Raw genomic sequence first — 26,526 nt, 5'->3', positions numbered from 1 at the left:
CAAAACGTTATTTCACAGGAATCCGTTACCTTTATTAGCACACTATTTGCAACGCATCAGTCACATGAGTCACACAACGCACTGTGACGGATGCTTCACAACGCAAATGTGAAAGCAGCCTAATACCAGTGTAATGTACCGGAAGCCTTGAAGTCTGGGATTGTGGATGTGACACTATCACCTACCGGACAATTGCACAAACATCCCTCATTCAGTTCACAAACTTCTACAAACAAAAAAAAAAATTGCTCAAAGTAAGTGTCATATTTTCATTTTTATTAGTTTTCTTTTCCTTTTTTTCAGTGGGGATAGCATACATGTTTAAATTTGTACAATATTTAACAATCACTTTTTACCAGGGCATTTCTGTAGGTTCTCGCAAAACAGATGGGAAGGGAAAAAAAAAAAAAAAATAATATATATATATAAGATATGAAAAATTGCAATTATAAAGAAAACAGTAGTACAGCAACCTGTTCAGACAAGATACATAGGATTGCTTTACCAAAAAGATCAGAGGTAACGGATTATTCTATGGACTGAAAAAACTGCATAATATAACATAGTTGCTGGTTGAATTATCTGAGGTAAATGATTCTCGATCAGACGACTTTCCCTTTGCATCGTTCTGCATTTAAACCATAAATAAAACTTTCTGCATAATTATATCAAATGCACCCTGGTAAGAAAAGAAAAAAAAAAAAAAAAAATCATAGAAAGTTTCCAAACAGAGACCGGAAAAAATTAGTAAAGTGGAGGGAAAAAAACTTTAGCAAAATACAAAATAAATTTAGAAATAAAAACTGGCAGTTGATAGTATCGAGCTATTGTCACAGAGACGCGATTACAACACCGTACGCTACATTCAGTACATGTCGCAAGGCATTGGGAGAATGAAGAGCGGCCACGGCTAGAGAATGAAATGTATCACTGCTCCGTACCGCCAACACTGAGCAAGAAAACCGGAGACCAGGCTGCGGGAGGAACGCAGCCGCCAACACTGAGCGAGAAAACCGGAGTCCAGGCTGCGGGAGGAACGCACCCGCCAACACTGAGCGAGAAAACCGGAGTCCAGGCTGCGGAGGAACGCACCCACCAACACGGCGCCGTCCTATTATATCAGATTGTCGTCATTTACACTGGGACCAGTGCACAAACCAGTCCAGACTGGAAGTACAGGAAAGAACCAATTTTCCAATGCAATACGGGCCGCCCCCTCGGCTTTCAAAGGGGCCGCCCCCTCGGCTTTCAAAGGGGCCGCCCCCTCGGCTTTCAAAGGGGCCGCCCCCTCGGCTTTCAAAGGGGCCGCCCCCTCGGCTTTCAAAGGGGCCGCCCCCTCGGCTTTCAAAGGGGCCGCCCCCTCGGCTTTCAAAGGGGCCGCCCGATTATTGGGGTATGATAGTGCAGTATTCACTTTAACCAGCTTAAGTTGCAATACCGAACATGGCCAAAAAAGAAAAAGTGCTGCTGTTTAAAGAATAAAAACCAGACCTTATATCTGAGCAGTTACCACCTGAAAATTCAAGTCAAAATTAGGATTGTACACCCAATATTTTAAAGTACGTGTAGTGTGTGAGCGCTAACGCCATCAGCATAAAGCTATAAGTTAAATAACAGATTAAGGATTTTGTTTTTCTTTTCTACCCCAAAACAGCGCCACTGCTGTTTAAGGGCAGTATCTGGTATTGCAGCTCAGTCTAATTAAAATAATACTACAAAAAAAAAAAAAAAAAGACATATCATGGTACGTTTTCATAAAGCGAGGTCCGTTTGCTGAGATGCTCATGATCACTAAAACAAAAAGGGGGTAAACTAAGAACTGCCCTCCTCTGAGGATTCTTTGCGGTTGGTGTTTTGCATGCCAGTCTGGAACCGGAGTCATCTGTATGATGATGCACCAAATAGCCAAATCTTTTCATTGCCAAATAAATGTCCTGCAGTCAGAGACTGGATTGCATTTGTATCATAATTGACTCCACTTTTATGGCATATGATAAGTTTCTCTACCATGACCCATTTAAAAAAAAAAGATAAATAAATAACTGTCCTTTTGCATAAAAATACCAAAATTTGCTAAATTTTTGCTCAAACATTTCCAACATAATGCACCAGAGCTCTGGCAAAAAACTGTTTGATAAATTGGACTTCTAGATTTTGTATTGAGCACAACTTCTGCTGTGTCCTTTTAGCGGTGGAAGGGGGGGGGCGCTTAAAAGGATCCCCGGCAATTAAAATTTCCGATATGACAGGTGTCAAGTTTATTTATTTTTTTTGCATAATTGTGTTAAAAAAAACCCCCCAAAACATGTAAAATAAAAAGCAAAAAACACCTCTAGAAGGAGAAACTAATCGCCCCAATATAAGCTCTGATGGGACATGATTATTTTTTTCCTATAGATCTTTACATTACAGCTCACTACAGATCTGTTCGCTTCCTTGCAATCTCAAATCAGCAGGACGTCCCTTACTATTAAAAGGACCACCCCGAACGGATGCAGAGCGCCTGCCCCGCCGGCTCAACAAAAACATCCCATCAGCTTTAAAAACACAATCACATGGTTCGTTCCTCGTATACAAATGTTCTTTGTAAATGACGACCACTCGTATTCTGGACATGATCTGTAAAGCTAAAAATAATGGAAATATTTCCCAATATGTGATATTAATCATACGATTGCTGTATATTTAAGGGATGGGCTTTCCTCCAGTCTGGACGGTTTGTCTTTTGTGCACCCCGAGCAGCAGCCTGGTACTCGGCACTTACAGTGATATTGTAAAAACAAAAATAATAATAATAATAATACACATTTCCTGCGTTATAATAGACAGAACGTAATACTAGATTCATGGAGGTTCACTGTAAAATCCAGAGGATAGGAACAGAACATTGACTTTGGCATGCACAAATTGGTTACAACGCACAGTCACCGCCCTGCAGCCAGAGCGTTTAGATTTCCAGAACGGAGACGGCCTGTCCTTAAAAAAAAAAAAAAAAGGGGGGGGGGGGGTCCGACCACGAGGCCCAGAGAGGGCAACATTGCATAACATTAGGTGAGGACATCACGTGGCTGCAGACTCTGATGGATGCGATAAAGAGAACCGGACGCCTGCATGGACCCCTTTAAGTAAGGGCACTTGCCATTTTGCCTGTTTTTAATTAACCCTTACACATTGACCAACGAGACTCTGTGCAGGAGGGGCGCTTCCCATGTATGTGGTTAGGCGTTAAAGGGGTTGTCCAGTATTAGAAAAACATGGCTGCCTTTTTTTCCCTCCCAAAACAACTCCAGCCCTGTTCACACTCCATGTCTGGTAATGCAGCTCTTCTATTCATAAGGTTAAGCTGCAATATCACACACAACCTGTAAACATGGGTGGCGCTGTTTTTTTTTCTTTTCTTTTTTTTCTAATCGTGGACAATCCGACTGACCTGGACATTCATAATGTGACCAAATTAAGGCTATGTGCGCACGCTACGGATTTACCACGGATTTTGTTGCAGAAAATGTTTCTAATATTTGTAAAGTCATTCCCCAGCAAAACCTATGAGTATAAAAAAAATGCTGTGCACACACTACGTTTTTTTTTTATACCTGTGCATTTACCCACGGAATTTCCGCTGCGGAAAATGCGCGGATTTTGCCGCGGATTTTCCAGAAATCTGCAGCACAGCTACTCCCCAGCCATTTCTATGGCATTTGGGAAATGCTGTGCACACGCTGCAGATTTTTCTGCAGCGGAAATCGTGCACAAAATCCGCACCCATGAAAAAGGTGCAGATTCCGGGGGAAAGCTGCGGATTTTGATGCAGAAAAATTCGCAGATACAGAGTCCCGTGGGCACATAGCCTTAATGTGCATGTCACTTTTCTGCAGGTCCCTGCGGTTTTTGCCATAATGGTAAAAACCCACAGGAAAAAAACGCATGCGGATTTTTTTGCGTTTTTTTTACCGCAGGTGCGGTATTCTTTCAGAGGGTCCGTTTTTTCCTTAAGAAAAAGTCAGTTTCTAGTGCGCACATGACCTTAAAGGGGTTTCTCATGCAAGGTAGGTTCCCTTTAATTTATTTTCTCCACACTGAGACAGACTTTGGCACCTTGGCACCTATTCCTATGTTTAAACCCCCCCACCCCCAAAAACCACCACCATCTGCCAGCATGTGTGTGTATATATCTCGCTCTATACCAAATCTGTGCGATCCATGTCAGTATTGGTTAAACCCGGAAACAGGAGTTGCATAATGTAGGGTTTTACAATTCATCAAATTATCCCTGATAATATATATATATATATTTTTGTAATATAAAGGTCAACATGTGAAATCGGCCATGTAAAAATCCACACGGAGGGTGGGGGGGGAATTGACCACCGGTCGGATTTCGCATGTTCCTCTTGACACGATGGCACTGTGTGATTGCAATTCTGAATAAAAAATAAAAAGCGCATAGTGAGGAATTTTGGGTCGTGAAACTTCCTGAGGAGATCCGGAAGCGGCCGCGCCGGCCGCTCGCTGAACAGACGTACAACATAAATAAGAAATTGAGGAGAACTTGAGTGTTCCAGTGTTCGAGCTTGCAAAAAAATAAAATAAAATATTTTTTTCAGATTAAAAAAAAAAAATAAAATAAAAACATGCTTCTATTTTCAATAATTCCTCAGACACAGCAAACCTATATAATACATTGGCAGGTAATGCTTTACCTACATAAAGTGAGGAGGAGCGGGATATAAAAAAAACAAAAAAAAAAAAACACCATTAAAGGAATGGTTATTTTGTCACATTAACCCTTCCCGTGGTGGAGGTGTATTTAATCCATGAGCCATGCATCTCAAAAGAAAACTGGACAGATGGGTTAAACACATCGTACGGCTCTTTGACTTTAAATAGCATGTCGACATTGTGATACGTATACATATATATTAAAAAATAAAAAAAAATTAAATTTGTCACTTATTAAAATTGCTTAGTGTTATTCTTTTTTTTTTTTTCTTTTGCAAATGTAGAATTTAAAATTTAGAGAATGTGGAACTGAGGTATAGCTCGTTGAGGGAGGTTATATGCCTGGAAGCCTCTTTTAAATGTCCCACGGTTTAAAAAGAAAATAAAAAATAAAATAAAAAAAAAAAAATATATAGATATATATATTTTTTTTCTTTTTCGGTTTCTGTACATAGAACAGCAGCACAGGGAACATTCACAAGCTGTGTCATATTGGCATTACAATAGTCATTGATAGAAACACAACAGCAAATGCGATAAAAACATTTACCCTTTTTTTCTTAAATCTGAAAATGAAATGCTTTGATTAAAAAAAAAAAATAAAATAAAAAATATTTGTATGATATATATATACACACATACATACAGGTATGTGTGTATATATATAAATGTGTGTATGTATACATATGTGTGCATAATATTATATACATATATTATATATACATATATGCATACACACATACATACATATATATATATTTATAGCAGTAGTTCACTCAAGGTTTCAGTCTCTTCTGACATTTACAAAACTGGTGTCGGCCAATTATCCAGAGAGCGAGAGGATCCGGAGAGGTCCGTGTTTCTTCATATTTTATTCATTCCTTAAATGTTATTTGTTTTTCATAATTTTTTTTTTCTTAAAGTTTTCCTCTATTTTTTTTTTTTTTGCACAACCGTCACGTGGAATGAAATAAGTCTGGTGCGTCCCGTCCGACGGACGCCGCAATAAAAGACCAACCATCCGAAAAAAAAGGCAAAGTCATTCCTTAGCTTATAGCAGCTCCGAGTTCTGTTGGTCAAGTGCAAGTATCATAGACTCGATTCCTTGGGTGGGAAGTCCACGTTTGTCACCATTGTGACCACTGTTACAATGTCCTCGGTGGTGATAATATTTGTAAGTCTTTGCATCTGGATAATCCGCTCCTCTACGCAGCCCGCCGATAACCGCGCTTCCGCGTCGTGATCCCAGCACTCTTCTATCGTCTCGCAGAGCATCGCCAGCCCCTAGAGAGAAAGGAAGAATATTCAGAACACTGAATGATGGACAAGCACACGGCTGGACTACAGCGAGTCCTCGGGTCAGACAAGCACACGGCCCGACTACAGCGAGTCCTCGGGTCAGACAAGCACACGGCTGGACTACAGCGAGTCCTCGGGTCAGACAAGCACACAGCTGGACTACAGCGAGTCCTCTGGTCAAACAAGCACACGGCTGGACTACAGCGAGTCCTCTGGTCAGACAAGCACACGGCCCGACTACAGCGAGTCCTCTGGTCAGACAAGCACACGGCCGGACTACAGCGAGTCCTCTGGTCAGACAAGCACACGGCCCGACTACAGCGAGTCCTCGGGTCAGACAAGCACACGGCCCGACTACAGCGAGTCCTCTGGTCAGACAAGCACACGGCTGGACTACAGCGAGTCCTCGGGTCAGACAAGCACACGGCTGGACTACAGCGAGTCCTCGGGTCAGACAAGCACACAGCTGGACTACAGCGAGTCCTCTGGTCAAACAAGCACACGGCTGGACTACAGCGAGTCCTCTGGTCAGACAAGCACACGGCTGGACTACAGCGAGTCCTCGGGTCAGACAAGCACACGGCTGGACTACAGCGAGTCCTCGGGTCAGACAAGCACACGGCTGGACTACAGCGAGTCCTCTGGTCAGACAAGCACACGGCTGGACTACAGCGAGTCCTCTGGTCAGACAAGCACACGGCTGGACTACAGCGAGTCCTCTGGTCAGACAAGCACACGGCTGGACTACAGCGAGTCCTCTGGTCAGACAAGCACACGGCTGGACTACAGCGAGTCCTCGGGTCAGACAAGCACACGGCTGCACTACAGCGAGTCCTCGGGTCAGACAAGCACACGGCTGGACTACAGCGAGTCCTCGGGTTAGACAAGCACACGGCTGCACTACAGCGAGTCCTCGGGTCAGACAAGCACACGGCTGGACTACAGCGAGTCCTCGGGTCAGACAAGCACACGGCTGGACTACAGCGAGTCCTCGGGTCAGACAAGCACACGGCTGGACTACCGCGAGTCCTCGGGTCAGACAAGCACACGGCTGGACTACCGCGAGTCCTCGGGTCAGACAAGCACACGGCTGGACTACCTCGAGTCCTCGGGTCAGACAAGCACACGGCTGGACTACAGCGAGTCCTCGGGGGAGACAAGCACACGGCCGGACTACAGCGAGTCCTCGGGTCAGACAAGCACACGGCCGGACTACAGCGAGTCCTCGGGTCAGACAAGCACACGGCTGGACTACAGCGAGTCCTCGGGTCAGACAAGCACACGGCTGGACTACAGCGAGTCCTCGGGTCAGACAAGCACACGGCTGGACTACAGCGAGTCCTCGGGGAGACAAGCACACGGCTGCACTACAGCGAGTCCTCGGGGAGACAAGCACACGGCTGCACTACAGCGAGTCCTCGGGTCAGACAAGCACACGGCTGGACTACAGCGAGTCCTCAGGTCAGACAAGCACACGGCTGGACTACAGCGAGTCCTCGGGTCAGACAAGCACACGGCTGCACTGCAGCGAGTCCTCGGGGGAGACAAGCTCACGGCTGCACTACAGCGAGTCCTCGGGTCAGACAAGCACACAGCCAGACTACAGCGAGTCCTCAGGTCAGACAAGCACACGGCCGGACTACAGCGAGTCCTCGGAGGAGACAAGCACACGGCCGGACTACAGCGAGTCCTCGGAGGAGACAAGCACACGGCCGGACTACAGCGAGTCCTCAGGTCAGACAAGCACACGGCTGGACTACAGCGAGTCCTCAGGTCAGACAAGCACACGGCTGGACTACAGCGAGTCCTCGGGTCAGACAAGCACACGGCTGGACTACAGCGAGTCCTCAGGTCAGACAAGCACACGGCTGGACTACAGCGAGTCCTCAGGTCAGACAAGCACACGGCTGGACTACAGCGAGTCCTCGGGTCAGACAAGCACACGGCTGGACTACAGCGAGTCCTCGGGTCAGACAAGCACACAGTGAGTCCTTGGGGGAGACGCAAGCACATGGCTGGGCCAAGGAGAGTCCTCAGGACAGGGAAGCAGGTATAGATAAAAGGATGGAATAATTAGAGTGCATTTGTTGCAGAAAATCCTGCGCCGGCTCCATACATCTGAATCGCAGTTGCTGAAATAACCACATTCACATTCTGAAATTATATTTTTCAGTTGCAGAAATGTCTTCAAACAACAAATCTGCAGCATAGGAATTTTTCAGACACATCTTCATTGATCGGCAAGTACCAATAAACAGTGCAGAGGATTTGGCAACACCAGGACACCTACAGGCCAGTAATCCAGTCCCAATGAGCAGCTACATGCTCTGAACCATCCCTTCAGTCACCAGCGTTGGGAACACGCTCCACGCCTGATGCAATTACACAAAGCTTTGGTCACTCATGGTAGGACTGTACTTACTGCGTGTTTCTGCCAACATTCCCTTAAAATGGGCCTTTTCTTTTTATGTACAACCACCTCCTGCATGTCCTCCAAAGACGGGTGCTGCCCAATCTCCTCTTCAAACGGCAACATGTACTCGTCCACCGGACCTGCACCGAAATGACAGAAAGATACATTGCGGTAGAAGATACTCCCTTGGTCCAGACTGGAACCAGCAATGAAAGCAGAAATCAGAAAACAGATCTTGGAAGACACCGTATACTGGAAAGCTGCAGACATCTTTTTTTTTTTTTTTTTGCAATCACACTTTAGATTTTACACCTCCTTTAGGCTATGTGTCCACGGGACTCTGCCGCGGAAAACATGCGGATTTATCTGGATTTTCTAGATAAATCTGCAGGTTTTAGCAAGTACAGGCACTCCCCATGTTATCCTATGGGACATGGGTACTGCTGTGTCCATGCTGCGGTATGTGCGGCTGCGGAATATGCTGCGGATTTCCCGCAGCCGCACGTAACCGCATGTCAATTGTTCCTGCGGAAATACCTGCGGAATTCCAGGCCCTCCACTATGGAGATAGAGGCCGGGACGTCCGCAGGTTTACTGCAGATATTCCGCTACAATCCTGCAGCTATGGATCGCGGCGGATTCCGGGGGATCAGCTGCGGGAAACCTGTGGATATATCCGCAGGTACAAAGTCCCGCGAGCACATAGCCTTAATGTTGGCATAGCTGTAAAATCTAAGCATGGATGCCAAGGTCTCCGAACTCACCATCAGACGCTGTGCACCGTGCCGCCAGTTCCCAAAGAACCAAGCCGAATGCATACATGTCTATCCTCAAGAAGGCGTCTCTCTGGAAGTTTATAGCGCCCTCCAGCACCTCCGGAGCCATATACCTTCTAGTGCCCACCTGGGGGGGAAATATGCACGTTAGAGAAGTCATCATCCTCCACCATATTGCTGGTCAACCAAGCTAAGGAGATCTATAATTTACCTGCGATGTGTGGCAAATATCTAAGCAAATTGGGGTGGGGGTGGGGGGTGTAGAAATGTTAAATAAATTTCCCTCAAACACCTACCTGGCCATGAGTATCACCGGCCGATTTACCCGCCTCGAACTTTAATGCCAGGCCGAAGTCTGCTATACACGCCGTCAGGTTGTTTTTCAAGAGTATATTTTTGCTCTTGATGTCCCTTTACGATGAAATGAACAATTCGGTGGTTAGAACGGGACTCGCAGGACAAGGTGGAGTCACAGCATGAAGAGGATGGAAACCCGTACCTGTGGGCTATGGCGGGTTTATGCCCGTCCTTTAGACCTGGGATATCCTCGTGAAGGTACGCCAGACCTCTGGCCATGGTTTCTGCAATCTGGTAGAGTTCGTTCCATGTCACCACATTCGCCTTGAGAAAGTCTGTGAGTGAACCCTTTAGGGACAGAAAATAGGCACATTTATTTTTTTTTTTTTTATGTTAAAAAAAGGGGTTGTCCACCTTTCGGGGGGAGGTCACTTTTTTTTCTTTATCACATAGCTGGAGCTACAAATCATATTTGCAATTTGGAATGATTTGAATTGCAATTTCATTAAAAACAATGCACCACTTGTCTTCTCCTCTGAGAGGGGAGCCAGCACGATCTGGAAATGGCATGCATCATATAAAAAGTGCAAATTCACAGATTTATTCCAACTGTACTATAATAAAAAAATGAGTTTTTTAGCAAATAATTGATCAATTCTTTGAGCCACCCCTGCCATACATAATATAGGTTAAGACCCCCCTATTGAGATTTGCCGTGACGTTGGCAGGGGTGGCTCAAAGAATTGATCAATTATTTGCTAAAAAACTCATTTTTTTATTATAGTACAGTTGGAATAAATCTGTGAATTTGCACTTTTTCTATGACGCATGCCAATTTCAGATCGTGCTGGCTCCTTTTTCTTTGTCTTCTCCTCTGTGCAGCACTGTCTTTTGGGTTTGGGTTAACTGAGCACTTGTCAGTGAGCTCAATCTAGCAGGAGGATTTGTAAATGTAATGATCTTCGATTTGTCTTTCCGAGCTTCTCCTGCTGATTTTATGACTGTTGCTCCTATAACTACGTCTTTTACCTACGCATCATGTCACCAACTATGTAGACACTTAGATGACACAAGATGAAGGCAGGTCCTAGAAACCTAAATTTGGGAAATAATGAGGATTGGATCCAACCGGGGCAAGTTAATATCTAAAGGAATTCGTCTATTAGCCACAAAGGTAGCAAATAACCTATGAAAGACCAAAATCGAATGCGCATCCCATTGATTTCAATGGGACTTGTGTTAGGCTGCGTTCACATCAGCGGTATTTTGCCTCAAAACCGGATATGGCACAAATGCGTTTCACTTCAATGCATTTCCTATGGACTCGCGGCAAGATCCGGTCACATGCTATTGCGCGCGCCAGATCTTGCCGCGAGTCCATAGGAAATGCATTTGTGCCAGATCCGGTTTTACGGCAAATTACCGCTGATGTGAGCGCGGCCTAATGCTTAATTTTCCTTGAAGTGGCACCGCTAGATATGGGAGTGGGGGGGTCCAATTAACAACTAGCACAAAGCTACGTCGCGCGTACGGACCTTCCAGCGTTTATCCTTCACCGCATCTGCATGGCCGGAGGACCCCTTTAAAAGGGCCAAATCATGCACATGCAGACCACCCTGGTTGTAGGAAGTTGAGGGGAGTGAATGGGCAGCGTGGACGGCGCCACCATTTACCTTGTCGTGGAAAGCGGATATGAGCCACAGATCTGTGTCCAGGTTGGTGCCGCGCTTCTCTGCACCGATGAACTGCAGGATGTTTTCATGCTTCATACCGGGCAGGCTGTAGATTTCATACTCATTTTGCCAAGACAGTTTGTCCTGAAAAAGTACAAAGAGTTGGCGGCATTTATTTATTTTTTTTTTATGCATCCGAAATAAAAAGTAAAGCATTTTTTAAAAACATCTCAATTGAAAAGGTCTTTTGTTTTGTGTCCACAGTGCGCTGGCGTGTCTCCAATCAGTCGGTCACACCCCGTTACTTTCTAATGTACCATATTTTTAGTTTTATAAGATGCACTGGATTATAAGACGCACCCCAAATTTAGAGGAGGAAAATAGGGAAAAAAACACAAAACATTTGGGGTCAGTCTTATAATCCTAATGAGTCTTAAATGATCGCTCACAAGAGGGGGTGGGGGGGGGCGGCAGTGGTGGAGCTGTTCAGGAGGGTCAAATGAGGCAGGGGTGATGTCACGGCTCAGGAGGGTCAATGCACAGAGGGTAAGCAATACTGCGGGCTCGGAGGAGCGAGTGTCGCGGTTCAGGAGGGTCAATGATACTGCGGGCTCGGAGGAGAGAGTGTCGCAGCTCAGGATGGTAAGCAATACTGCGGGCTCAGACGAGCGAGTGTCGGGGCTCAGGAGGGTCAGTGGACGGAGGTTGAGCAATACTGCGAGTTCGGAGGAGCGAGTGTCGTGGCTCAGGAGGGTCAATGATACTGCGGGCTCAGAGGATCGAGTGTCGCAGCTCAGGAGGGTCAGTGCACGGAGAGTAAGCAATGCTGCGGGCTTGGAGGAGCGAGTATCGTGGCTCAGGAGGGTCAATGATACTGCGGGCTCGGAGGAGCGAGTGTCGCAGCTCAGGAGGGTCAGTGCACGGAGAGTAAGCAACACTGCGGGCTCAGAGGAGCGAGTGTCGCAGCTCAGGAGGGTCAGTGCACGGAGAGTAAGCAATACTGCGGGCTCGGAGGAGCGAGTGTTGCAGCTCAGGAGGGTCAGTGCATGGAGAGTAAGCAATACTGTGGGCTCGGAGGAGCGAGTGTCGCAGCTCAGGACGGTCAGTGCACGGAGAGTAAGCAATGCTGCGGGCTTGGAGGAGCGAGTATCGTGGCTCAGGAGGGTCAATGATACTGCGGGTTCAGAGGAGCGAGTGTCGAAGCTCAGGAGGGTCAGTGCACGGAGAGTAAGCAATACTGCGGGCTCAGAGGAGCGAGTGTCGCAGCTCAGGAGGGTCAGTGCACGGAGGGTAAACAATGCTGCGGGCTTGGAGGAGCGAGTATCGTGGCTCAGGAGGGTCACAGGAGGCATGGTCGGCGATGCTGCAGGCTCAGAGAAAGGATTGTTGTGGCTCAGGAGGGTCAGTGCACGGAGTGTAAGCAATGCTGCGGACTCAGAGGAGCGAGTGTTGCGGCTCAGGAGGGTCAGTGCACGGAGGGTAAGCAATACTGCGGGGCCTGGAGATGCGAGTGTCATGGCTCAGGAGGGTCAGTGATACTGTGGGTTAAGGAGTATCGCGGCGGGCGGCATTGATTTTCCAGCGCGCTCCACTGAACTATTGTCGCTAAACGCGATGGACTTTAGGAAAAACGACTGCGACACATGCGCAGATTTGCCTCTGCAGCCATTTTCTTGAAGTCCATCGTGTCAACTGCTGGGAGTTCAATGGACCGCGCGCTGGCAGATCAATGGCACCTGCCATGACAGCCCCCAGTTATCGTTGACCCTCTGTCCTGTAACCCTCCTTAGCCGCTCCACTGCAGTGACACTGTCCCCTCCTCCGAGCCCTCAATAGTATCGCCGACCCTGCGCCACCATGGCAAAGTATATCTGATAAAGACGCACCCACGTTTTTCCAGCAGTTTTTTTTTTGGGGGGGAGGGTGCAAGGGGGTGCATCTTATAATCCGGAAAATACAATATATTTCATAGGTTACTAGAAGCATAGGACTCAAAACGAGAGATAATTTTAAAAAAAAAAATAAAAATAAAGTGTGCAAGCGTTGATTCACTGTTCAATCATCAGCGTCATCCAAATACCCGCACGTAATCTCGTGCCCGCGCTTTTTCCCTCTGCCTCCACCGTTATGCACTAGCTCTGGCCATATCCTCCACGTTACCCATTACCGCGGACACGAGATCGTGTGTGGGTACTTGGAGGACGTTTGTGATGACATTCACAGCGCCGCCCATAATCTCGCACCTGCGCAATTACATCACCGGTGCTCGCGATTTGAACAGCGCTCAGTCCCGCGATAGTGCCACTGGGCATGCGCGAGACTTCAGGAGCACTGCGTAACATGAGGGCGGCGGCCTCATCGATGTCAATCAACACAGGGGAACAGTGGCAGGAAGGGGAATAACGGAAGAAGTACAGCCCGCCCCCGTTGCCAGCAAAGCGCATTAGCATACCAAAAGGTAAGATTTTATAAAGTGTTTATTTAGGTCTGAAATGGGGGTCAGTAGCAAGAGGAACCTTTCCAGAATGCAGCCCAAAAGCTGCAGAAGGGGATTCTTTTAGTTTCATGGCAAAATTCAGGTGACAGATTCCCTTTACTAGTGTCAGGCATTACTACCTCTTGTGGTACAGTATTCTACAGTCTGGCTGCTTTAACTGTAAAGAACCCTTTCCTATTTAGCTGCTGGAATCGCCTTTTTTGCAACAGAAACAAACCGTTTCCTTTTGCTTTGATTTCCCCGAGACTCGAAATCATGACCTCCATGTTCACAAACGGAAGCTCTGACCACAGGCCACATTATATGGAGAGAAGGAATGCACACCAGTGACTATGCAAGGGGAATATACGAAAAGCAGAATCTGCTGTGTGAATACTGACATGAAAAATCCAATAGCTATATGCAAGAGTGAAGGTATGAAAAATGGAACCTGCATTACTGCCATGAACATATGAACAAAGAGAAATTTAGCTACTGAATTGATCAATGCAATAGAGCCCCAACACTACTCCAAAGTATTTCTCTACGTTGGGGTCCCTAGCTTGTGTGTGTCCTCTCATGCAGTTAAACTTACTGTGTATGGGAAGCTGAGACCCAGGCTATTTATACGTATAATGTGGACTGGCAATAGGTGTGAGTGGGGCCGGGTTCACAAACGAAAGACTACAAATCAATCAAGAAATAACGTCTGGAACACCAATTCTGAGTCTGAACTGGGTGCAAAAACCTAAAAAATCTACACTATATGGAGAGTTTGTGAACCCGGCCCCACCCACACCTATTGTCAGTCCACATTATACGCATATATAGCCGGGGTCTCAGCTTCCCAACACGGTAAGTTGTGCACTAGCTAGGGACCCCAACGTAGAGAAATACTTTGGCGTAGTGTTGGGGCTCTATTGCATTGATCAATTCAGTAGCTAAATTTCTCTTTGTTCATATGTTCCTGGCAGTAATGCAGATTCCATTTTTCACATTTTCACTCTTACATGTAGCTATTGGATTTTTCATGTCAGTATTCACACAGCAGTTTCTGCTTTTCATATATTCCCCTTGCATAGTCACTGGTGTGCATACCTTCTCTCCATTAGTGTAGATTTTTTAGGTTTTTGCACCCAGTTCAGACTCAGAATTGTGTTCCAGACGTTATTTCTTGATTGATTCACAGCCCACATTAGACGAAAACTGTTATGGCGCAGAATGGAAATTGACATAATAGTAAGTCAAAAGCAGCTGCCATATTGTTAGGGCACCGGCCATGGGGCTGCCCCTGCACTGGCATTTAAGGATTTTAAGATCCAGCTGATGATCTGCTCTAATGGCCGGGATAGGAGAGACATTTGATCTTGGGTGTTTAACCCCTTAGGTATGAAGGTCATTGCTGACAATGGCATCTAAGTGGTTAGACAGTTGGAGGTCACATTAATGGGACGGCGGCACAGATTTCACCTTGCCCTAGTCCTGCATGTTGCAGGTAAGGCGTCTGAGCTCCAGGAATGAGGCGTCCTGTCGGGACACGCCGGCACATACCTGAATGGGGAATATCTTCACAGCCACCAGCTCGCTCAGTAACTGCGCCTTCCACACGCAGCCGAACCTTCCTCGAGCTTTCACCTCCAACAGCTGCAGAGGCTTCAACCCCAGCAGAGGCGATGGCGGCGGAGGGCCCGGGTCCTGCAAGAGACACAACCAGTTAGCGGTCTGGTATCATGGCCGCGGCCAGCGCTGCACATGCACAACCTATGCTGCAAAGCACATGATCTGCTCTGATCCTCACCACAATGCATCACTCTATGGCTAAAGATCACTTCCACCTAAAATATCACCACCCCCCCCCTCCTTCCCCCATATGAATGACCTGAAGGACTCATCACCAAGTTGTTAAAAAATGTAATTAACCACTTAGTTGATGCACGGAGCATCCGATGGCGCCCGGCTGCTGTGGCCGACACTTTTCCAGAATTTCAAAGTAGTGATTTTGGATGTGGACATTAATCCCCGTACCCTTAGATACAGTTTGTAGCCAAACATTTTTTTGGAAACTGTTGTAAAAAATTGATAACATTTATTTCACTCACCCAGGTTTCCCAGGAATAGTCAAAGCCAAAAAAGGGTTAATTTGACCAATTTAACAACTCAAGGATGACCTTTTTTTTTCTATTTTAGTTGCAAGTGATCTTTAATGATTTACTGAGAACGCAAAGTGTATGCCACACGCCGTCCCCTCCTCGTGTAAGGGGCGGCTAACAACCTGCACTTTTTCCTTAAAGGAAAAAAAAAAAAAAAAAAAAAAAAAAAAAAGAAAGGCATTTTAAAGGGAACCAGCCAGCAGGATTTTCATATATAAGGTAAAGCCAGTGCTATACTGGCGCTAAGATGCTGGATGTAAGCATTGCTTTTATTCTGAGATTGGAGGTTTTATTTCAGAGATATGTGCAAGTAAAGTTCCAGCAATGCACTATTTGATTGACAGGTGCAACAGGAAGGGAATATGTGGGTCGGGGCTTGCTATCTATTCTTGCCTGCGTTTGTCTGTCTGCAATAGAAATAACGTCTACGACGGCCACAGGGGGAGGAAGGCCAGGCAGGCAGACAGGGGCGGGAATAGATAGCAAAACCCCACCAACATATTCCCTTCCTGTTGCACCTGTCAATCAAATAGCAGTGCATTGCTGGAACTTTACTTGCACGTATTTCGGAAATAAAACATCCAATCTCAGAACAAAAGGTATGGTTACATTCAGCATCCTAAAGCCAGCACTGGCTTTACTTTATATATGAAAATCCTGCTGGCTGGTTCCCTGTAATTAAATGTTTATCGATTTCTCAAGGAAGGTGGAGAAGTGAACTTTTTTTTTTACGTATGCATGCCACATGGATGTAGATGTCCATCTTTTACCTTTAAGGTCCAAAATTCTGTGCCGATTCTCTTATATTTCCTAACGTAGGACTTTAATAAGTGTCAACTCTCTGGCTATTCGGATGCAGGGCTCCATACTGCGTGCACAGACCTAGATTTAGAAGACTGTGTAGTGACTGCAGCCACCACTAGGGGGAGCACCCAACTTTTCTTGTAAGGCCCTATTCTGGTCACAAACCATTTTCTATGCAAGGAAAATCATAGAAGCCATAAAAGCAATAGTAAGCAGCTGAAACTAGAGTTTGGAGAGCTGACCCTCCGCTGCCCCGCCATTAATTGACCGTGGCATCTCTGGGGTTGAGGTTCCAGGATGATATTTGCTGTCTAGCGCCTGCTAGACTAGTCTAATGGAGAAAAATGTGGCTCTAACGGCAATTAAAAATTAAGAAAATAAAATCGGCATGGAATTTTAGACCTATTTAGAATAAAAATAATAAATAATCCCTAATAAATGATCCCTCTCCTCAAGGGTGACCATGTATCTGTAACGCATCCCCTGCAAAGGTGAGCAAAGCAATTTGTTAGACAGAGTTAGGCAGAGTTCTGTGTCAATGTATATCTCCATGTATCCAACCCGGTGGAGGAGTAAGCAAGCTCGCAGGCTGACGCGTCTCCATGTTACAGCACATCCAAAAAAAAAATAAAAAAAATAAATAGATATTTAAAAAAAAAAATAAAAAAAAAAAAATTGTATCATGCATTAGCAGTGGATGTTACCGGTCTGTGGAAACCAGTCTCTTACCTCTATCATAATGTGAAAGGCGTGCTTGTGAAGAAAAACACATATGCAAAAGGAATTACTATCTGCACCTCTAACACTTAAGGTCATTTTACATTCCTAACATTGCACGTGCTGTTACCGGCTTCCCAAGAAAAAAAAATGGAACAAAACAAGTTTGGCTAAAAGAGTCCCATCAGCCAATGCAAAACACAGTCACAGTTCACATGGGAAAGTGCTAACGTGCAGTTTCAATTTCTGAACACAAGAGGGCAGTGATGTCATAGAAATTTCAGGCTCCATCCACTGTAATATGTACATGACAGATTGTACACAAGGAGCGGGGCCATGACTGGGGAGACCCCACCCTCAAATCCCTACCACCGTCTGCTCAAAACACATCCAAATGCATTACTGAACACTGCAATCCACAAACTACAAGGAGTAAAAACCATTACAGCATAATCTGGACACTGCCGACGTACAAACGATTCCACCAGCTATTAAGTCCAGGATCCTGAATGACATTTTATTATACTGCAGAGCTGCACTCACTATTCTGCTGGTAGAGTCATGGCATACATACATTATTCTGTACTGATCCTGAGTTACATCCTGTAGTATACTCCAGAGCTGCATTCACTATTCTACTGGTGCAGTCACTGTGTACATTATCGATTGCAGAGATAACGCTTATATTATACTCCAGAGCTGCACTCGCTAATCTGCTGGTGCAGTCTGTGTACTGTAAATACATTATCCTATACTGATCCGGAGTTACATCCTGTATTATACTCCAGAGCTGCCCTCACTGTGTACATACATTACATTACTTATCCTGTACTGAACCCAAGTTACATCCTGCATTATACCCCAGAGCTGCACTCACTGTGTACATACATTACATTACTTATCCTATACTGATCCGGAGTTACATCCTGTATTATACTCCAGAGCTGCACTCACTGTGTACATACATTACATTACTTATCCTGTACTGATCCCAAGTTACATGCTGCATTATATCCAGGAGCTGCACTCACTGTGTACATACATTACATTACTTATCCTGTACTGAACCCAAGTTACATCCTGCATTATACCCCAGAGCTGCACTCACTGTGTACATACATTACATTACTTATCCTATACTGATCCGGAGTTACATCCTGTATTATACTCCAGAGCTGCACTCACTGTGTACATACATTACATTACTTATCCTGTACTGATCCCAAGTTACATGCTGCATTATATCCAGGAGCTGCACTCACTGTGTACATACATTACATTACTTATCCTGTACTGATCCCAAGTTACATCCTGCATTATACTCCAGAGCTGCACTCACTATTCTGCTGATTGAGTCGCTGTAATATGCCAGCAACATAAAGAGTGCAGCTTAGAAGCATTATAAAAGATACAATTCATGATTAGTAACAGTACTAATGTGCTGCTATGACAGTACTGTTTTTAAAGGACAGAAGGCTGACAACTACCTGGATGGATCCCTCCAGTGGACATGCTGCGGTTTACTGACTGTACATTATGAGCAGAAATCCTCCCTCCGCTCTTACACGCAGGATAGTCATGCAGAGATTGTGGCAGTTTCCCATTATTCTTTCCCGATGCAAATTCACTTTGTGAGCCATTCCAGCTGAGATCTGCAGTCAGCGAGTGACTCCGATACCATCAACTTAATGCTCTTTGGTTTTGCCTTGCACGTCCCCTTTGTCAGATTACAGGGGGTTTGGGGTTTTCGGTTCAGCCTACTCAGCAGTTCCAGAGTCTCTTATTGACAGATGAAGCTGGCGCTATTGATACAGACTGTCTCGCTGAGCAGATACATTCACTACTACGAGAGTCACCGGCTGAGCTGTGCCGAGGAGGGGGAGGGACAGGGGCCGACTATCCGCAGCTCACCCCTATTATCAGTGTCGCTCGCCACTGGCCCTTATAATCCAGGCTCAGTAACATCATCAGTCACGGCTCGTGCTGCTCTGGAGCCATCTTATAGACGGGCACCACCAACCAAAAGTCTACATGGGCCAAGAAACCCCCGGACCACTCAACACCTCAATAACAATGTGATTCCTGCCAAACAGGATCACCTTCACCGGGGTCCGACCCAACTTTCATCAAACATCCGTGATCAGAAGAACCTCCAATGCCGGCTATTCAGCCCCTTGGATCATCGTGACCAAAGAATCCTCAAAGTAGACAACGTTCTCCTTATTGAGTCACTGGGGTACTTGGCCACAAATCTGGGGCTTTGAGCGACCCACGACTTGTCCGAACCCAGGGGCTAAAAGGGACCAAGACTTGTCCGACCTCAGGGGCTAAAAGGGACCACGACTTGTCCGACCCCAGGGGCTAAAAGGGACCACGACTTGTCCGACCCCAGGGGCTAAAAGGGACCACGACTTGTCCGACCCCAGGGGCTAAAAGGGACCACGACTTGTCCGACCCCAGGGGCTAAAAGGGATCCCACAACTGAACCTACAATAAGTATTGCTCTATAGACATAGTGGACCTGCAGGAGGATGCAGGAGTCAACGCCGCTGGTAATAAAGGGGTTAAAGTGAACCGGCAACAAGAGGAACATCCCTTTAATTAGTAGATGCTGCAGAGAGTGGGTCTCACAGCTTTATAGGCGGCAGTGTAACAAGGTCTACCTACAAAATATGGCTTCCGGTTGAGGAGAGACGATGCTCGGGGGGGCTAGCGGTGAACCCCCTTACTAAATCACTGAGCAACACGGATAATAAACAGTACATGGCACCACCAGTATCACAACCTGGGACGTACCTGTGTAGGGACCAGCACCGGAGGGTAAGCCAGCTTGTGATGACGATACATCCAGAACGAGATGAGAACAATGACAGCAAACCCCATGATCGGCACCAGGGAATACAGCAAAGTATTGAACAGGGGCGGTTTTGGCGGAACGGGATGCAACGTTGCTGCAAGGACAGAGAAAAAAAATAATCAGCCATCAATACAGGTCATTGCCGAGAATGGGAAAGTCTCCCCTCCCCCGCCACTACAAAATAATTTCCAGTATTCACACACATAGTAAAGCAGGGACAGACGCAGAAGGCAGGAGTACAACACCGCACATTGCAAAAGTCTATGACCCTGCTGTGCGGGGATGAACTTAAACTGCAGAAATTAATATTTTACACTCATCGCTGGATTATATGATGACTGAATCTACTTGATAAACATTTTTTAGAAGGGATATTTCCATCAAGACTTCTGCGACACCCGCACATAAATTCAAGGGTATAAGGCCGCTGTCACACGGTGTCATGACCTATGTTCAGTGGTCCCATCAGGGCTTCTGTCCGCACCCCTCACAAAATGGGATTCGGACGCATGCGCCGACGGGACCATTGACTATAATGGAGCAAACCGAGTCACTGTGTGCCCTGTCTTGCACCATTTTGGGGCGTACCCAGACACCGTCTACTACTCCTGGGTGTCCGCCTGCAGAACGCGTATACACCTGAAAATGGTGCACGACAGAGCACATGGTGACTCCCATCTGCTCCATTATAGTCAATGGTCCCGTCGGCGCATGCGTCTGAAACCAGTTTTGCGGGGGGTGGGGAGTTTCGGATGGAAGCCTCAATGGGACTAGTGAACGTAGGTCATGATGCAGTGTAAAAGCGGTCCCGAGACTGGTGAGGGTCCCAAAAGTCTGTCTCGCACAATCGGGCCGCTAATCCACATCCTAGTGATAATCCATCATGGGATTAACCCTTTAAATACACTGTCAAGAAATATTCCAGTTAACACTGGAATTTGCATCGGCGGCTCCTGTTTGCAAATATCTCTAATCCCCGATGGCGAGCTGAGACCTTGAACATTTTATTTTGGCTCTTAAATCTGCAACAGAATTTTTTTCATTTTTTTTGTATGTGCATGTAGCACAAAAATCCACATCCCCTGTGGCTGCAGATTTAAAGCTTAAATTCCAAAAAAATAAAAAACGAAATAGGCAACAAGCATCTTATTCCAATGTATCCTGTTCTGAAACAGTAAACACTTGCGGATCTGCACATGGACCTGCGACACGAAACGCACGACCGTTGCAGAAAGCCAAGGGTCGGATATTTCAGCAGACGGGGGCTACTTACGGTGCGTGACCTCCATCTCCGGACTGTGGAAGAATCGCTCATTGCAGGTGTTGCCTTCACAACAGCAGAAAAACACATCCGGGTTCTCCTTTCTTTCTATGCAGTCGACGCTGGTAAGAAAAAAAATAAAATGTATGTTAATCTATTACATTACTAAATAATAAAACTAAAAAGCAAAGTGAGAACGCTGCAGATTTCTCCAGCGGAAATACTTTACACGCCATTTTTTAGAGTAAACACTCCAGGCAATTCCAATTTGTAGCGTCACGCACTGCGTTGGGCCTGAGGGGGCCGGTAACATGACAGAGGGACCAAAAGCTCCCCGAGTCACATTCTGCCCCCCTCGGGCCTTGCAGGAAGGTTTCATTGTATCTAAGGCTTGAGCTTTACTAATGCCGCCAGTCAACGGTATCTTCTTTACCGCTTTCTATCCCTGATGCCAAGTGGTCCTCTCTGCACAACAGCTGGGCTTTATTAATGGGGTCTGAGCGGTCAAACCCCCAAACAGTAGGTTAAAGCTACCATTACTGTCCATAATCGGAAACCCCAAACCAAAGGCAGCACCAAAGGCAGAGGAGTGAAGATGGAGGAAGATGATGTTGCAGGCGGCGCAGAAGGAAAGAAGAAGCCGTGGGGAAACGTGTGGAGGCCCCAATATTTTTCTTAACCCCTTGTCCTGGACTTCTTCAAAATGAGCAGAATGAATGATGGCGCATACAGCGAATCACAAGACTATTCATATCCAGAAATTGAATTTTTGGTAAAATTTCACACTTTCCACTCATTTCTCTCCGGTCTTTGTAAATCTTATAACTTGGTGGCTTATCATACACCATGACTTTTCGGTGAGAGTCCATGCTCTAGTTTAGCAAAGAGACTGCAAAGTGGACGGAGCAGTAAATCGGCGCCGGTGCCCACCGATCGTGCAGCGACACCATATTCTGCCAGCACGGTCTATGGGTTTCTGGGCAGTACCGTTTCTGCTTTTGCAGACTACAAGATGGCAATGTGAAGAAGCTCTTCAAGTTTAGTTTGGATACAATACAACATGTACGAAAACCGGCCGCCTTTATTACCTGTCATAGCAATTGATATCGTCCAACCAGCAGCCTTGCTTCAGGATTTCTATGGAGCCAGAGTTATTCTTCCACGTGGCGAAGCAATGCCGCCTCTTGTCGGGGTCGGCCAGGCAGCGCTCGATGCCGCTGTGATTCGTCTTTTCCTTCTCCCAGCTGGCATTATAGAAGATACATTCCTGGGTCTCCGACCTGCCCAATATGGCTCCTGCAAACAATGAGAGCAATTATGGTAAGCAAATGGTTAACACACGGTGTATACATATACATACGGGCCTCGCTTCACCATTGATGGACCGTTTCATGCAAGATCAAGGCTTGTTTTACAAGGCAGATCCTATGTGGCCAATTACAAAGATGACAAGGGCAGTAAACTGTTACTGTTCCTAATACAGATGATCATCCACCACCATCCCCACCCCCATCGTCCATCACCCACCACCATCACCACCACCCCCATCATTCACCACCACCTCCACCCCCATCATCCACCATCCCCCACCCCCATCGTCCACCACCATCACCCACCACCACCACCCCCATCATCCACCTCCACCACCCACCACCACCCCCATCATTCACCACCACCTCCACCCCCATCATCCACCATTTCCACCCCCATCATCCACCATTTCCACCCCCATCATCCACCATTTCCACCCCCATCATCCACCACCACCCCCATCATCCACCACCACCCCCATCATCCACCACCACCCCCATCATCCACCACCACCCCCATCATCCACCACCACCTCCACCCCCATCATCCACCACCACCTCCACCCCCATCATCCACCTCCACCCCCATCATCCACCTCCACCCCCATCATCCACCTTCACCCCCATCATCCACCACCACCACCACCCCCATCATCCACCACCATCCCCATCATCCACCACCACCACCACCCCCATCATCCACCACCACCCCCATCATCCACCACCACCCCCATCATCCACCACCACCCCCATCATCCACCACCACCACCCCCATCATCCACCACCACCCCCATCATCCACCACCACCCCCATCATCCACCACCTCCCCCATCATCCACCACCACCCCCATCATCCACCACCACCCCCATCATCCACCACCACCCCCATCATCCACCACCCCCACCATCTTCCATCATGCATGATCGAAATACGTAGTTCTAATCTACAGGACAATTCCCCAGGCTGGACGGCACCTCATCTGTATGAAGACTCTGCAGTCCTATTAGACCCAGGTACATGGAGGCCTATTTTATTAAAATCCAGTGATTTTCTCATTATTGTAAAAGATGTCCCATTGCATCATATAATCATTGCTGGGGGGTCCTAACCTCTGAACCCCCCACTGCTCACCTGCTGGGAATGGGGCTCATCCGCACAAACTGCAAATCCGCAGCATAAACCTGACAGGCCTCGGATATAGGCAGAAATCACAAGCAGAAAAGCCCAAGCTAAAAATCGCAATACTGAGCACTTCTGATACGTGTAGTACGCCAATCTGCCCCACTGTGACAGTGGTTTGGAGATGTCAAGGAGATGGACATCCCCTTTAATACTGAAATGCCAAAATTCTGCCTACCATGCGGCTTCGGGGACTGTCGGATCAATCTGGATATTGAAAATATTAGATTCTCGCAAGCCCTGGTGTATGGGGTATAAGACGAGAAGTAACTAATCAGACCGCTCCTGGAGGATACAAGGCGGCTGCGGCCTCTTAATCTGACAGCCCCCTCCATATTGAGAGAGAAACAGCTTTTTTTATTCGAAGCTCTCCTGAAATATCAGCAGATTGTGAGAAACATCAAGGGACGCCTGGCCGAGCGCAATAATAAAAGCACAGCGGCGCGGTGCTCGGCGGCGGACGGTATATTACACTTTAATCAAGCTCCTTCATAGCCCGCACGCTGGGGGAATTCTCATCAACGGCTCCGGTTATAAATATACGAGGACGGGGCGCGCTGGCGGCAGCACAAAGTCAGAAGACGACAGCGAGGAGCTTCATCAATCACTTCACAATCAGCTACTATAGATATAGCCGCACACACCAGCAGCGGAGTTCACCCGAGGTCACAGCAGAGGGGCCAAAGCCAAGAGGTTGTTATAACTGCAAAGGGACTGCTATGGCCCCGAGCGGCGGAGAACATGCCAAGAGTGCCAGGCCCCGAGCGGCGGAGAACATGCCAAGAGTGCCAGGCGCCGGGCGGCGGAGAACATGCCAAGAGTGCCAGGCCCCGGGCGGCGGAGAACATGCCAAGAGTGCCAGGCCCCGGGCGGCGGAGAACATGCCAAGAGTGCCAGGCCCCGGGCGGCGGAGAACATGCCAAGAGTGCCAGGCCCCGGGCGGCGGAGAACATGCCAAGAGTGCCAGGCCCCGAGCGGCGGAGAACATGCCAAGAGTGCCAGGCCCCGTGCGGCGGAGAACATGCCAAGAGTGCCAGGCCCCGTGCGGCGGAGAACATGCCAAGAGTGCCAGGCCCCGGGCGGCGGAGAACATGCCAAGAGTGCCAGGCCCCGGGCGGCGGAGAACATGCCAAGAGTGCCAGGCCCCGGGCGGCGGAGAACATGCCAAGAGTGCCAGGCCCCGGGCGGCGGAGAACATGCCAAGAGTGCCAGGCCCCGGGCGGCGGAGAACATGCCAAGAGTGCCAGGCCCCGAGCGGCGGAGAACATGCCAAGAGTGCCAGGCCCCGTGCGGCGGAGAACATGCCAAGAGTGCCAGGCCCCGTGCGGCGGAGAACATGCCAAGAGTGCCAGGCCCCGGGCGGCGGAGAACATGCCAAGAGTGCCAGGCCCCGGGCGGCGGAGAACATGCCAAGAGTGCCAGGCCCCGAGCGGCGGAGAACATGCCAAGAGTGCCAGGCCCCGTGCGGCGGAGAACATGCCAAGAGTGCCAGGCCCCGTGCGGCGGAGAACATGCCAAGAGTGCCAGGCCCCGTGCGGCGGAGAACATGCCAAGAGTGCCAGGCCCCGTGCGGCGGAGAACATGCCAAGAGTGCCAGGCCCCGGGCGGCGGAGAACATGCCAAGAGTGCCAGGCCCCGGGCGGCGGAGAACATGCCAAGAGTGCCAGGCCCCGGGCGGCGGAGAACATGCCAAGAGTGCCAGGCCCCGGGCGCTGCAGCCACACAAGTCATAGTATGAGCAAACATCTTCTGATGTCATCAGGGTCCGGGATGGTAAGCTGCATAGAAATGGCGTACACCTCCAATAACCACTGACTGCCAATCCTCCAAACACCCGCACACATAGCTTATGATTGGGGAGAGTGGAGTCAGCCAAAACCAGAACACTATCTGCCTTGAAAATAAAGGATTGGGCATGTTGAAAACCAAAATGCCTGATCCTTCCCCACCTTAGGGCGCCAGCCAGTCCTGCTGAAATCACACAACTATACTCAAAGGTTGTATGGTCTCCCGGCTCCAGGGACAGTGGGCTTTTAACTGGTTGTTTGGACCACCGACATCGTTCCATCAATGGCCTAAAGTATGCACTCGCAGAGGCACGGATGGATCGAGTAATCCAGATAGCTTCATAGCCCTATAGGTAAAGGGAATCTGTCAGCAGGCCTTTGCTGCCTCATCTGAGAGCAGCATATTGTGGGGCAGAGAACCTGAATCCAACAATGTGTCACTTTACTGGCAGCAGCAGTTGTGACACAGTTTTTAGATTTAGCAGAGCTCAGAAAGCTGCCCCTGCCTACACCAGGCTCTGTATGTACATTATATATATATATATATATATATATATATATATATATATATATATATATATATATATATATATATATATATATATATATATTAATATTAATATATATATTAATATATATATATTAATATATATTTATATATATATTTATAATATATATATATATATATATATATATATATATATATATATATATATATATATATATATATATATATATATATATATAAATATATTAATATATATATTAATATATATATTAATATATATATATTAATATATATATATT

At 47.2% G+C, this 26,526-nt stretch overlaps 1 protein-coding gene across 2 annotated transcripts in view; it reads right to left on the bottom strand.

The window, feature by feature from the left end:
* Positions 1-255: 255 nt before the first annotated feature.
* Positions 256-26,526, bottom strand: part of ACVR2A (activin A receptor type 2A) — a 73,753-nt gene continuing 47,482 nt past the window's right edge. Inside the window, exons 2-12 of one of the 2 annotated variants that reach the window (XM_075317178.1) lie at positions 22,531-22,738; positions 21,455-21,564; positions 20,121-20,275; positions 17,337-17,360; positions 15,205-15,348; positions 11,178-11,321; positions 9,707-9,852; positions 9,504-9,618; positions 9,196-9,334; positions 8,441-8,571; positions 256-6,003 (exon numbers count right to left, since the gene is read on the bottom strand). In XM_075317178.1, coding sequence (XP_075173293.1) covers positions 5,809-6,003; positions 8,441-8,571; positions 9,196-9,334; positions 9,504-9,618; positions 9,707-9,852; positions 11,178-11,321; positions 15,205-15,348; positions 17,337-17,360; positions 20,121-20,275; positions 21,455-21,564; positions 22,531-22,738 — 1,511 coding nt within the window. In that variant the 3' untranslated portion in view covers positions 256-5,808. The remainder of the gene's footprint in view (positions 6,004-8,440; positions 8,572-9,195; positions 9,335-9,503; positions 9,619-9,706; positions 9,853-11,177; positions 11,322-15,204; positions 15,349-17,336; positions 17,361-20,120; positions 20,276-21,454; positions 21,565-22,530; positions 22,739-26,526) is intronic. The other variant, XM_075317179.1, reaches the window with a different exon arrangement.

This window comes from Anomaloglossus baeobatrachus, chromosome 7, assembly GCF_048569485.1.
Source record: "Anomaloglossus baeobatrachus isolate aAnoBae1 chromosome 7, aAnoBae1.hap1, whole genome shotgun sequence".
Taxonomy (NCBI): Eukaryota; Metazoa; Chordata; class Amphibia; order Anura; family Aromobatidae; genus Anomaloglossus; species Anomaloglossus baeobatrachus.
Note: the sequence above shows the minus strand (reverse complement) of the source record. Positions and strands in the feature narration are given on the sequence as shown.